At 55.6% G+C, this 13,286-nt stretch overlaps 2 protein-coding genes and 1 non-coding gene across 4 annotated transcripts in view; 2 read left to right on the plus strand and 1 right to left on the minus strand.

Annotated features, from left to right (window-relative positions):
- The first annotated feature begins 2,012 nt into the window (after positions 1-2,012).
- On the plus strand, positions 2,013-2,083 carry TRNAG-CCC. Its single transcript has one exon. It is a non-coding gene; the product is annotated as a tRNA-Gly (tRNA).
- Positions 2,084-3,802: 1,719 nt separating this feature from the next.
- Positions 3,803-8,958, plus strand: PCSK9 (proprotein convertase subtilisin/kexin type 9). The gene is made up of 12 exons (XM_032118622.1): positions 3,803-4,203; positions 4,284-4,469; positions 4,586-4,709; positions 4,901-5,034; positions 5,384-5,525; positions 5,601-5,797; positions 5,916-6,099; positions 6,381-6,551; positions 6,809-6,957; positions 7,061-7,226; positions 7,476-7,657; positions 7,918-8,958. The coding sequence occupies exons 1-12, from the start codon at positions 4,072-4,074 to the stop codon at positions 8,083-8,085; spliced, it is 1,935 nt and encodes a 644-aa protein (XP_031974513.1). The 5' UTR covers positions 3,803-4,071; the 3' UTR covers positions 8,086-8,958.
- A 1,765-nt stretch (positions 8,959-10,723) lies between these two features.
- Positions 10,724-13,286, minus strand: part of USP24 (ubiquitin specific peptidase 24) — a 62,233-nt gene continuing 59,670 nt past the window's right edge. For both annotated transcript variants that reach the window (XM_032117540.1, XM_032117541.1), the window contains one exon: positions 10,724-13,203. In XM_032117540.1, coding sequence (XP_031973431.1) covers positions 13,141-13,203 — 63 coding nt within the window. In that variant the 3' untranslated portion in view covers positions 10,724-13,140. The remainder of the gene's footprint in view (positions 13,204-13,286) is intronic.

The following is a 13,286-nucleotide window of genomic DNA, read 5'->3' on the forward strand; positions in this document are numbered from 1 at the left end:
TGCAGGTGGGTATTATGAGGCAGAGATGTCCTCAAAGTCTTTTTCCCACTTATCCAAGCTCTGCAGAAATTAAAATTCAATCCTGAGTCTCCTGCAGCAGGCAGCCTTCCTATCTCCAGGTTGGGAGAGGGGTGATGGAGGTGACAGACCATGCTGTCCCCTATCTCCTGCACAAGGACCAGCTTCCAGGACCCTTGGGGACAGAGGGAGGAGGACTCAGCTGAGCCAAACCCCTGGTGATGGCACTTGAGGTGGTGGCTTTGGACACTGTCTGCTGGGTCAGTGCCAACAGCTGCAGGTGGGTTTGCACACTGTCACTCACTGTCCCCAAACTTTCTGTGAATAGTAAGTGCTTGTTCCAAACCACGTGGATGGACCTCAGCCTGGTTTGTCACCACCGCAGGGACAACACAGGGGCTCTCCACAGCCCGTCTCCAGCACACAGAGATGGCAGCACAGGTGGGAGCCACAACCTTTGGCTGCCTGGGACAGCAGGGATCTGAGAGGCTGAGCCTCCCCCGGGGCAGCTGGGTCTGGATCAAAGCATCAGTGGATCCAGCAGCATGGGGATGCTGAGAGTCCCTTGCTCTGCTTTTGGAAAGCTGGGCTGGATGCTGCCTGTGCCTGGCATGGCCCCAGGAGGCTTGGGAGCACGTCTGCTGGCAGAGAAGAACTTCAGCAAATTCCGTAGGATCACAGAGCTGAGTTGGAAGGGAGCTTAAAAATCCTGCAGTTCCAACCGCCCAAGCGCAGAAGTGGGGGAAAGCTCTCCTCCAGCACCTGAGGGGGATGGAGCACGAGAGCCCTGGAAGAATGTTCCCGTGTTCCCCCTGCCACCCAGGGAGTGCTCTGCTGGTACAGTGCAGGGTGTGCAAGAAAAGGCTGTACCTGAGGTGTCACACCCCTGTGACACCCCTGCAGGTGTTCCTGCACCCCTCGCTCACCTTGGTGTCCCCAAAGCAGCCTTTGGTGACAGGGAGCACCTACACACTCAGGGTGTTTATGGCCAGCAGGAGGGTGGGGAATGAAGGCTCAGTGTTGGCTGAACATTGCCACAGGATTGCGAGAGGCTCTCCAGGAGGAAGCATTACCAGATTGATTACATGCACTCCTGCCTGTCCTTCCCTGTACAGGGGAGAGTGGTGGCTCTGGGAATGCTGTTCAGATAGGGCCATGTCTCACTGAGTTTCAGAGGGTGCCTGGGGCAGGATGTCACTCTGTGTCACTGCTCCTGTGGAGTGTGGGAGTCTGGTAGAGACCCAAAATTTTTTACCTAAAGAACCACTGAATGTTTGGGCTGGAAGGATCATCTTGTTCTGAGCCCCCTGCCATGGGCAGGGACACTTTCCACTAGACCAGGTTGCTCCAAGCCCTGTCCTTCCTGGCCTTGAATATTTCCAGTGTGAGACATCCACAGCTTCCCTGGGAAAAACTGTGCCAGGGCTTCACAGTCCAAAGTCCCTCTCAGCTCTCCTGTAGTCTCTGTACTGGAAGGGGCTCTAAGGTCTCTCTGGAGCCTTCTCTTCTCCAGGCTGAACACTCTCCCAGCCTTTCTCACAGAAGAGGTTCCTACCTCATGGCTTGGTACTCTCTCCCACTTTCGGCAAAAGAAATCTGGTTTTCAGAAGTATTTCTCCTGGCAGGGGCAGGGGAGGGGGTTGACACGGGGCCTCGACCCTGTCCCTGACGGAACCCTTCGCGCAGCTGGATGTGCATCCCGCCATCCCCGCCACAGCATCCTTGAGCCGGAGGACTCTGCTCCCGCGCCGGCCGAGGTTAAACATTGTGGGAATCGGGACATTCCTGCATGGCATTAAACGCTGCGAGCAGCCCCGGCTCTGGCTCAGCTTATGCGGGAGGGGGGGCCCGCCCGCCCGCCGCCCACGCGTGTGACCCTCCCGCGGGGACCCCGCGGCTGGGAGCCGGTGGGCGGGGAAGGGGCCGGCGGTGCCACCCGCGTGGGACCGGGTCAGGGCGAGCCTTGGTGGCCCGCGGGGGGAGGCGTCAGCAGCGCACCAGTGGTGTAGTGGTATCATGCAAGATTCCCATTCTTGCGACCCGGGTTCGATTCCCGGCTGGTGCAGCGCAGCGCTTCTTCCTTGAGGATCAGGAGGATGCTTACACAGGAGAGGGTCTCCCAGGAGGTCTGTGGGGGGGCTTATCTTTACCAGCGCACCCGGCCCTCTGCCCGCACGGCCCGGAGCCCCACCTCTCCCCCCGGATGGGCGGCAGCAGGGATTTAGGAACCCTTCCCCCTTGGTGAGGTCGTCTCCGATGCCTCCGCTGCTCTCTCATTCCTCCTCCCTCGAGAGAAAGCTCGCCTTTCCACAGACACAAACACCGGAGGTCCCCTGGGGTGCCAGGACCGAATCAGATCTCTTCTGTACAAAGCGCAAATTTGGGGTTATTTGTAGATAATTTCTCAATTAAAAAAATAACCTTTCTGCAGATATCCGCTCCCGGAGAGAGCTCCAGAGCGGGGCATCTCTCACACTCCCTGCTCAGAAGCTGGGGCCAGATGTTGATGTCAGGACCTCAGTGGGTTCCTCAGCACGTGGGGGTGCACGTGGAACGGGGGGGAACTCTGCCACCCCCTCCTCTTTGAGCTCCTTCCATCCTTCCCTGGGACACAGCTTGTCCCCTGTGCAAAAACGAATGGAGCGACTGCAGGAAGAGGGAGACTGTCCCCCTTGAGATGGGGTCCCCCCGTGCTCAGCTGTCCCGGAAGCCTCCTGAGGCCCCAATGGTGCGTTGTGGGACTTAGCGGCACTGAAGAAGCTGAGCCAAAAATCAGGAGTGAGACTTGTGCCCATGATCAGTGCCCATGATCAGTGTCCTGAACACTGACCCCTTCCAGTGCCAGCTCTCTGCAGCAGAGTGGGTGACAAGCGGGGTCTGGTGTCCCTCCAGTTACTCAAACCAGAGTTCAGGCACCCACTTGAGGTCTCAGTAAAAAATCAGCATGGTCCATACAAGCTGTTCGCATCCATATTAAACACACACATCCATATAAACCATGCACATCATTACGAAACATTATACACGTCTGTATGAAACATTGATGTCCGTGCAAACCATACACATAATTATAAAACATGTTCATATGTAAAACATTTACGTGCATACAGACCACACACATCCATATAAAACAGATACATGCATACAAACCACACACACAATTATAACACGAACACCCATGTGAAACACATGTTCATACAAACCGTGCACATCCGTACAAAACACACGCATCCATATAAAACATGTGCATCCATATAAACCCATATATCCTCTGAGGAGCTTGTAAATAACCAGCAAAACATAAATATATTCCTGGTTCCCTGAAAAGCTGGGAGCAGGGACGGGGTTTGCCGAAGGTCACTGGGGATGTGGGGCAGTGTGGGATCCCGATACTGCGGGAGGGCAGAGGTGGGAAGCGGCGTGGAGACCTGCCGGAAAGCGCCGATATCATCCCGCAAAAAGGGCATTTGCGATGTGTGATGACTCTGTAAAAAATGCCCAAACAGGATTAGAGGATTTCACGGGAATTTATTCGTGGAGCGAGGCAGGAGGAGGCACATTAAAGCTTTCAGCCCTTTCTGCAAACCGTCCTTGAGCGGCTGCGCTTTGCTCGCCAGAGCCCCCAGCGATCCGCCGGGACTCGGGGTGAGCAGCGGCCCCATTTGCCCTCTCCCCGCGGCCCCACCGCCCCGCGCCCCCTCCCGCGGCCCCGTTAATGCTTAACCCGCCCGGCTGGGCCCGTGGGGCCGGCGGCCGTGGCGCGATCTCCGCCCCGCCGCGCTGAGCCCCGGCCCGACGGGCAGAGCCGCGGCCGCCGCCGCGCTCCGGGACCCGCGCGGGTGCGCTCCGGGACCTGCGCGGGTGCGCTCCGCGGGTGCGCACCGATCCCTCGGCTCCGCTCCAGCTCCCCGGCCCCGCTCCAGCCCTTCGACTCCGCTCCGGCCGCTCGGCCCCGCGGGTGCGCTCCGGCCCCTCGGCGGTCGCGCAGGGGGTCCCCGCGGCGCTGAGGGTCCCGGCGGCTCCCGGCGCTGCCCGTCGGGGCACGGGTGCGGGATGTCCCCGCGGGCGCTGGGGCTGGCGCTGGTGCTGGCGGAGTTGGTTCTGGCCCCGGGGGCTGTCGAGGAGGGGGAAGCCGCCGTCGGGGCTGCCCCCCCGGGACCCGCTGCTTTCCATCGCGCCGCCAAGGTGAGGAGGGTGGGGTGGGGGGACGGCCACGCTCCGGTGTGTGTTCCTCGAACCCCAGCCCGGTGCTTGTGTCCCCGCAGGCGTCGTGGCGGCTGCCCGGGCGCTACGTGGTGATGCTGCGGGCGGGCAGCGAGGCCGAGGTGCGAGGCACGGCCCGGCGGCTGCAGGCCCGGGCGGCTCGGCGGGGACACCTGGCAGAGCTGCTGCACGTCTTCCACCTCCTGCCAGCCTTCCTGGTGAGGATGAGCAGCGACGTCCTGGACACGGTACGTGGAGTGGAGGACAGCAGGGTCGTGGCAGGGGACAGCAGCTGCGGTGGGCACTGGTGGGGGTGGCAGCCCCAGCTTTGGGGGGAAACCGGAGCTTTGGGTCCTCCCCGCAGGCGCTGAAGCTGCCGCACGTGAAGTACATTGAGGAGGATGCCTATGTCTTTGCCCAGAGCATTCCTTGGAACCTGGGCAGGATCGTGCCGCCACAGCCCAGCTCAGGCGCCTACAGCCCTCCCAGTAAGCGCTGCGGTGTGTGAGGGGGGCAACCCTGTGGGGAAGAGTCGGGTCCCCTCCCCTTTACTTGAGGGATGGGAATATTACACTGCCCCATGGTGCTACGGGTCTGGAGCTGCATTTTGGGAGCATCCCAGGTGGCCTGTGCTGACCGTGGTGGTGGCTGCCTTTATCCCTGGATGCATCCCTGGCAGATAAAGGTGACCTGGTGGAGATTTACCTGCTGGACACCAGCGTGCAGAGCACCCACCGGGAGATCGAGGGAAGGGTGACTGTGACTGGCTTTGAGAGCATCCCCGAGGAGGATGGCACCCACTTCCACAGGCAGGTGAGCTCCGAGGTGCTACATGCTGCATCCTGGCCAGACCATCCCCCTGCATCCATCATACCCTGGGCAGGCTTGTGGGGCTTTCCAGGACAAGGGAAACACTTGGCCTGGGGCAAAATGCTGGGCAGGACGGGCAACAGGAGCTGTGGTTCTGGGGGATATTGGGACCCTCAAGGTGGTCTGTTTCGAGATAGGGCAGGGCTTCTTTCCAGGAAAGCGTTCTAGGGTGGCATGGGTGTGTGTCAGGTAAGAGGGAATCAAGGTGGGAAGGAGTGGGAAGGATGTTGTGGGATTGCAAACCTGCTTTGGTGCAATGGGCTGGGGCATGAAACTGTGGTGCCTGTGCCAGGCCAGCAAGTGTGACAGCCACGGCACGCACGTGGCCGGGGTGCTGAGCGGGCGCGACGCCGGCGTGGCCACGGGTGCCAACATCCGCAGCCTCCGCGTGCTGGACTGCCAGGGGAAGGGCACCGTCAGCGGGACCCTCATGGGTGAGTGATCCCACGCCCCGGAGAGGAGCAGGATCCCTCCCGGGGCCTCCTGCGATAGTGTCTTGTCCCTCCCAGCCCTGGAGTTCATCCAGAGGACTCTGGAGGCCCAGCCCTACGCGCCGCTGGTGGTGGTGCTGCCCTTGGCCGGCGCCCACAGCCCCGCGCTCAACGCGGGCTGCCGGCGGATGGCGCGGATGGGAGCGGTGGTGGTGGCGGCTGCCGGCAACTACAAGGACGATGCCTGCTTGTACTCGCCTGCTTCCGAGCCAGAGGTACGGGTTGTGGGGGTGCCCTGAGGCTTGGATGTCACCTCGTCCCGCCAGCTCCGGGTCAGCCGCGTGGGCTGGGGCTGGGCGTGCCATCCCGCCCGTGCTCCCCTGTCACTGGCAGGTCATCACGGTCGGTGCCACCGACAGCGAGGACCAGCCTGCCTCAATCGGCACCCTGGGCACCAACTTTGGCCGCTGCGTGGACCTGTTTGCCCCGGGGGACGACATCATCGGCGCCTCCAGCGACTGCAGCACGTGTTTCACAGCGCAGAGCGGGACGTCGCAGGCGGCCGCACATGTGGCAGGCGAGCTGCGCCTTGAGGGGCAGGGAGGGCTAGCCCTGCACTTGCTGGTGCTGGCACAGGGCTTCAGGCATGCCTGAACTGGGGGCATTTTTGTGTGCCATGATGCGTGGGTTTGGTCTGCCTCACTCGGGTGCTGCAGCCTGCACAGCTGGCTGGACGTGTGGGCGATGGGCGGCAGAGACGCCTTCTCCGCTGTCCCTGGAGTTGTGCTGCCCATGGGAGCGGTGTGTAGGTGGCTGTGTCCCCTGTGGTTCTCACTGCAGCCTCCCGGGCTCTTGCAGGCATCGCTGCCGTGCTGCTCAGCGCCGAGCCCCAGCTGAGCCTCGCCGAGCTCCGGCAGCGCCTCCTGCGCTTCTCCGCCAAGAACGCCGTGGACACAGCGCGGCTCCCAGAGGAGCAGCGGCTCCAGACACCCAACAGCGTGGCTGGGCTGCCCCCCCGGCTGGGAGCAGGTAAGGACCTCGCTGCCTGCTGGGCCCTTGGCCGAGCTCTTCCCTTCGCAGGGAAGAAGTGCCGGGGTGAAAGCACGGTGTGTCGGCAGAGAAAGCCCCCCGAGCTGTGCCGGGGACGGCTGAGCCTGGGTGCAGCCGTTTGCATGGATGGGGGGCGATGGAGCCTGGTCGGTGCCTTGGGCTGGGTGTCCCTGTGGGTGTCCCTGTGGGTGTCCCTGTGGGTGTCCCCCGTCGCTGACGCCCCGGCCCGGTTGCAGACGAGCAGCTGCTCTGCCGCTCGGTGTGGTCGGCGCGCTCGGGGCTCGCCCGGCACGCCACGGCCGTGGCTCGCTGCGCCAGCACCGAGGAGATGCTCAGCTGCTCCAGCTTCTCCCGCAGCGGCAGCCGGCTGGGGGAGCACGTGGAGGTGAGCAGAGCGTGTGGAGGCAGAGGTGCTGCCCCTGGAGCGCCCGCTGGCCTCGGAGGGGGTTCCCCAGCCCCTCCGTGACGCTGTGCTGCCCCATTCCCAGGACAAGAACGGGCAGAAGCGGTGCGTGGCCCACAGCGCTTTCCGGGGCCGGGGCGTTTATGCCATCGCCAGGTGCTGCACGTGGCCCAGGGCTGAGTGCCGGATCAATGCCAGCTCCCCGGCGGCCGAGGGGGCCGAGTGCTCCCCACGGGACCGTGTGCTGACTGGTAACACCCAACACACCCGGTTACAGACCTCTGAGCCTGATGAACAAGGGGGTTTCTTCCAGAAAAGCTCTGGGATCTGGGGGTAAAAGGGTGGGTGTGGGTGCTGGGGTGGCAGGGAAGGGGTACATGTGCTGTGTGCATGAAGGGGGGAAGGGTTCAGGGGTCCCTTGGGACATCCCTTGGCACCAGTGTGTGCCCTGGGATGCTGCCATGGCTGCCCCGTGCCAACATCCCCTCTCCCCCGGGCAGGGTGCAGTTTCCACTCCCCATTCGAGGTGCTGGGTGCCAGTGGCAGGCCTGTGGTGGGGCTGGGGAGGGGGCCCAGCCGCTGTGCCAGCAGGACAGAGGCGATGGCACACGCCGTGTGCTGCCCCACTGCCAGCCTCGAGTGCCGGCTGAAGGAACACATGGGCCCGGAATCCCAGGAGAAGGTAGGAACGAGCCACGCTCCTCCCCCATGGTGTTGTCCTTGTCTCTGCCCGTCCCTCTGCCACCCTGATGGGTTTTGGTTCAGCTTCAGCCCATTGTGGCTGTCCCAACCCCAGCCTTCACTGGTGTCCCCACCTGTAATGGGACACGCCATCCAGCTGGGTGACACCGGTCACATCACCCTGAGCTGTGGCGACGTGGGGGATGGGCAGGGCGCTGGCCTTTTGCTGACGCACGGACAATGACCTCTCCTGCCTGTTAGGTGACGGTGTCCTGTGACGATGGCTGGACGCTGACGGGCTGTAATGCCCTTTCCCAGAGCCCTGGCTCCATGGGAGCCTACGCCGTGGACAATTCCTGCGTGGCAGCCGCTGTCCCGGGCAGCAGCTTGGCCGTGGCCATCGCCATTTGCTGCCGGAGCCGGCACTAGGGGTGGGCTGAGCCAGGCAGGAGGTTCCTGTGGCACAGCAGGGATGGATGCTTTGCTGGACCAGTGTGTCCCTGGCTCGCTGTGTTTCCAGGGCGTCCAGCACAATCCACACCCCAAAATGTGGCTGGTGATGACCTCCACGCTTTGCTGCTGTGCTGGTGGGGGATGAACTCGTCTCCTCGGCGCACACAGCGGGGTCAGGATCCAGGGCGAGCATCCAGGGTGGCTCTGCAAGAGCTCTCCAAGCACCCCCCATGCAGCTGGAGCCCTGTCCCATCGCTGGAGTCATCCCAGAATCCTTTCCTTGCCATGCACTGGCTCTTCTATAAACGCCTTGACTGAACCAGCCATTGTCACCCAGCATAGGACAAATCCCCCACCTTTTTAGAGAAAAAGTGCTGTGAGCATTGCTCCTTCCTTTCCTGGTTAGTTGCTCATTAGTTGCCAGCTAATGCTGCTTAGCACCTGGAAAATCCTAGTTTAGCCATTTTTGGGCAGTTTTATAATTGCCTAATCGTATTCCTGGGAGAATTCTTTACTTTTGAGTCAAGTGTAAGGGCTGTAGTTTAAACAGTCTGCTGGTTAATTAGATTTTTATCTGCATTGCAACAGTCAGCTACTGCTTTGTTAGTGCTTTTTTTGTTGTTAAGTCAAAGTTAATGATCTGCTGGTGTTATGTGTTAACAGTTTCGGGTCTTCCCAAGACACATAAGAGCTGTAGGAGGTTGTAATTCCTTTAAAAAAAATAGAATGAAGAAAAGGCTTTCATAGCACCTTAGTTTTTACATTTGTACCTTAAATATTCATTTGGAATTTTATAAATAAACATTTTTAAAATGTCTTTCTAAAATAAAATTCCTAGACTTACCTGTGCTCTTGTGGTCCATTGTCTCGCTTCATAGACATCCCCCCTGAGGAACTGGTCTGGAAGAGGGAAGGGGGACCCATCCAGCAGGGATTCTGCTCTCCCAAAGAGCTCTGCTTTGTTAGGGAGCAGCCACAGGCCCCCAGCTTGGATCTGATTCCTGCCTGGGGTCCAAGGTGCTCCTGGATGACCACTGGCACCTTTGGAGGTCAGCACAGACAGCACAGGCACCCTTGCCCACAGCTGGGCTGTGCTCTGGGACTGTGTTGTCCACACACACGAGACCAGAAGTTTGTTTTAACAACAGCGGTGCAGGGCAGGAGCTGCCAGTTATGGAAACAAACATCATCCAGTTTTGGGGAATGTGCCCTTGAACTCGTGTTGCTGTTGTTCCTTCACTTGGGAAGCATTGGAGCCCCCAGGAAGGAGACAAAGCTTGGCTCAGAGAGATGCCACAGCAGGGAAAGGCTGAGAAGCACCAGAAGCCACCAAAGCTGGGTCTCACTTTTCTCTCAGTGTTTAGCAGCCTCCTGGTACTACAATATATAATTTTTGTGGTGTTATCTGAGGATAGATGAAAAAAAATACAGCTTGATACCACAAGCAGCAGGTTAACCTGTCAGACTTGGCTGGGCTGGGTGTTTTTTCCCATCCAAAAGCCCTGTGCAGCTCTGCTACTAAGGCTTTAACTGGCAAGAGAAGACAAACCCAGCACAAAGCACCACTTTGAAAGGTTGAAACTAATTCTAACTTGTTAACTAAAGCTGGCAAAAGCCCAACCCTAATCTAAACATGTAATTATATAACATGGACATAATTACAGCCCATAATTTCATCAGCTGGAACCTGAATTTTGCACAAAGAGGCAGAAAAGAAAAAGGGATGCCAGCCTGAGAGCTCCTGGACAGCTCTGACACCGAGGGTGATTTTTCAGCAGACGCCTTGGGCTGTCACCTCTCAAAACACACATCAGGATTTCAGCTCTGCTGACTTCCCTGCGAGAGGGGAGGATCCAGCACAAGGTGTGAGCATGTTCCACTCCTGATAAGCCAGACAGAGCTTCCCCAGCTCTGTTCAAACCTTCATAAGCCTGGTGGAAGGAAACAACATTAAAAGATTAGCCCTTGCTTTGTGCCCTGTACGTGAGTAGGCGGAAAAGCCTCTCACATTCAGGAGAGCGGGGCTGATCCCAGGGATGCCGATCCCAGTCCTGGCAGCAGTTTGCAATGCCCAGTCCATGCTCCCAGGAGCACCAGTGGAGAGCAGGGGCTGGGTCAGGCTGGAAAAGTGGAAGTCCTTGTCCTTAGAGCAGGGGACAAAGGCAGAGTGGGGATGGCAGCCCTGGCTGTAGGTCCTGGTTCCCAGGTGAGAGTGGAACACCAGCTCCGTGTGCACCTCTTTGCCCCTTGCCCCAGTGGGAGGCAGGATGAATTCACGCCCAGCTCGACCACAAATCCTGGATCTGACACACAAAATCCACTCTAATCCACCACTGTGAGTGTGGCCAGGGTCAATCACTCTGCTGAGGTCAGGAGGAGCTGCACAGAGACACAGATGTGACAGAGCCCCAGCACACACCGTGGCGTAAGGATAGACAGCAGGGCAGCTCCAGGGCCACTCAGCTACTTCCATTTACTCTGGACAGGAGCCAAAATGGCAATCAGGGCATCCTTGAGGAGCTCAGCATCTGCAGGGCTAGCCCAAGGAGGTTCAGGATAAGAGGATCAACAAGACAAGAGCGTGGCAGCATGTGCAGTCTAAAGATTACGCTAGTTTTCTGTGAAAGGAATAACTTTATTCCATTGACCAGGAATCCCAAGACTGTTCATCAAGACTGCCTATTTTTCCAGTGCCAAATGCCTATGCATTAATTGGACAATATCTCCCCGAGTGCTCACAGGCAGGCTGTGGCTGCTCCTCACTGAACATTTTGTAAGCTGTATAAAAACATTTTCATCCAAAAAGATTGGCAGTAAAAATTACAACATATAAATGCATCACAATTTACACAAAAACTAGATTTTTTTTTTTTTTTGTTGAACTCTATTTTCCAAAAAATAATCTTCAGCAGGTTCAAATGACAGCAGCTGGAAACAAAAATAAGTGACCAAGTATCATCTTATTGCAAATTATAACCACTGACTTTGTACAAGCGTGAGCAGAACCGTGAAAAAGTTTGTATTGGTTTCAAGCATACAGTGGTGATGAGCCATCCTGATGAAATTCCCACCAGTGCTTCCCTGGGCCTGTGGCTGTCGAGGATGTTGTTTCCATAGGAAATAACAGGAACCTGAAGTGACAAGTGGTGCCAACCCATAGGAACATGACCAGCTTCTCCCATCACCATCACCGCTGTGTACTGACTTCTTGGGAAGGTTCGTGACCCATTACCAAAGTATTTGGGGGTGGGGAAAGGAAGGAGGGGGTGTCCGTAAGAAATGATTTATTCAAAATTAATTTAAAACATCACATTTCAAATGTCCCAGCACATCATCAGAAACATTTATAAAATGCTAACTCTGCCGTGTGTCTATGAAGACATTGCTTGGAAAAGGAAAGTGAGAGATTCACTACGGTGCCCCCCTGCCCCTGCAATCCGTGACGCCGGCTCTCCTACTCCACAATAAGTTATAAAGCTGTACAGCTGACATCACATCCCATGGTTACTTCCAACAGTGAAATGACTGGTTACTTTCAACATTAGTGCACAACAGTGAAAAGCTGTCTGCTGCTCCGTGTTTTGGCAGCAGTGCGTGAAAAGAAATAAAAAAAGGCACTTTTTGGCTGGTTGTGCCTTTAACTTGGCAAATTTGTCTGTTCTGGAGGTACCCAGACACTCCTTAAGATGTCCCCCATTTCTGTGCATGTTTGTTTATATAATTTTTTTAAAGTAAGGCAGAATCCATAAATAAAGGCAAAAAGCAGTGCAGAAAATGTGACAAACACAAATGTACAAAAGATGAAGTTAGTTGGCACAAAAGAAGCTTGAATCCAGAGCCAGAAATCACTGAACTGCACTTGACAGAAAACAAAACTGTGCTCAAATCATCCCAACTGGTTTCCAGTTATTTGTGAGCAAATTAAAAGAGCTGTGATATTTTAAACGTTGCCTGGTCAAGTGAAAATACAAACAAAGCCAATTCTTTCTTTCCCCATGTTAAAATTGCTATAAAATCTGCACAACAGTGTTCCCAGCTCACTCAAGGAATTTTTCATCATATACAACCAATACCAACTTTCTCAGTAATTTCAAAGCATAAGCAAGTGATTGCAGATCCATGACTGAGACTACATTTTATTCAATATGTCTCCAAAGGTTAAAAAAATTTAATGAGTAAAACTGCAACAGAATTCCTTCTTAAAGTGCTTTTTTCTTTTAAACTACTCATTAACTTTTTCTTTTTTTTTTTTAATTCACCAACATCCTTGAATAATAAATGCTTGCAAACCTAGAGAACAAAGCTTTTCTTTTACTGCCCTTCCCAGCTGTCTGAAGGGCTTTTAGAAAGGTACCAGGAAAGATGACTCATTCCAGAGCTCCTTTACCAAATCATTCTGTAAGGAATCACTCTTCTTACAGAGCAATCCTGCTGATCTTTCTCATCAAGAGCTTTGCAAATTAGCAGGGAGACATATTAAATACAGAAGTCCTTATGTAAACCCATTCTTTAACTAATATTTTACAATGAAATGTAAGTCATCACACATCTTTACAGAAATTTGAATATTCCTATTCAATATTATCAGAAAGATTAAAAATTTGCCCTCCATACATAAGGGCAGTCTGTTTCTTTTTTTTTTTCCTGTATAAAAACCAAAAGATTTTTTTTTTGCAGCATCACAGAAAAGCAACAGTTTTACATTCACTCATTTAATGTTCACATAAAAATTCAACCACTAGCGTTTGTATTTGATAAAATCTTCTTGACAAACTTAGTTTCGGTGTTTTGGACTGTCACAAGCTACTGCAGGTGAAGATGCAGTTTTCTAGAGCATTTGTTGATCTGAAGCCTTCGTGGCTAAAAAAATGCTTTTATCTTTCAGGGAAGCAACCTCCTCCAGCATCTCCTCTGGTCCTGTAAAGCCACTGCTCCCCCAGACTTCCAGTGGCATAAGCAACACGACTCCAGTTCCAGTAGGTACCAGGCATTGAATGTTTGAGTCGGTTCCTGTGTTCATAGGGCTCTCCTCTAAGGGTCAACATCATCAAGGTCACTTTTAGGCTCCCCAATCATCATAGGAGACTCTGAGCCCTTTCAACACACAAGGGACAGGGAGAGAGGGACACAGTTACTTTTGTAAGATGCACAGTAGTTGTGTGTATGGTCAGTGATGG

This window comes from Corvus moneduloides, chromosome 9 (genome assembly GCF_009650955.1).
Source record: "Corvus moneduloides isolate bCorMon1 chromosome 9, bCorMon1.pri, whole genome shotgun sequence".
In the NCBI taxonomy this organism is placed as follows: Eukaryota; Metazoa; Chordata; class Aves; order Passeriformes; family Corvidae; genus Corvus; species Corvus moneduloides.

Coding starts and splice junctions, on each gene's coding strand:
- PCSK9 (XM_032118622.1), top strand. CDS start 4,072: ATGTCCCCGCGGGCGCTGGGGCTGGCGCTGGTGCTGGCGGAGTTGGTT. Junction 4,470..4,585: donor GCAGCGACGTCCTGGACACG/GTACGTGGAGTG, acceptor TCCTCCCCGCAG/GCGCTGAAGCTGCCGCACGT. Junction 5,798..5,915: donor CGCCTGCTTCCGAGCCAGAG/GTACGGGTTGTG, acceptor TGTCACTGGCAG/GTCATCACGGTCGGTGCCAC.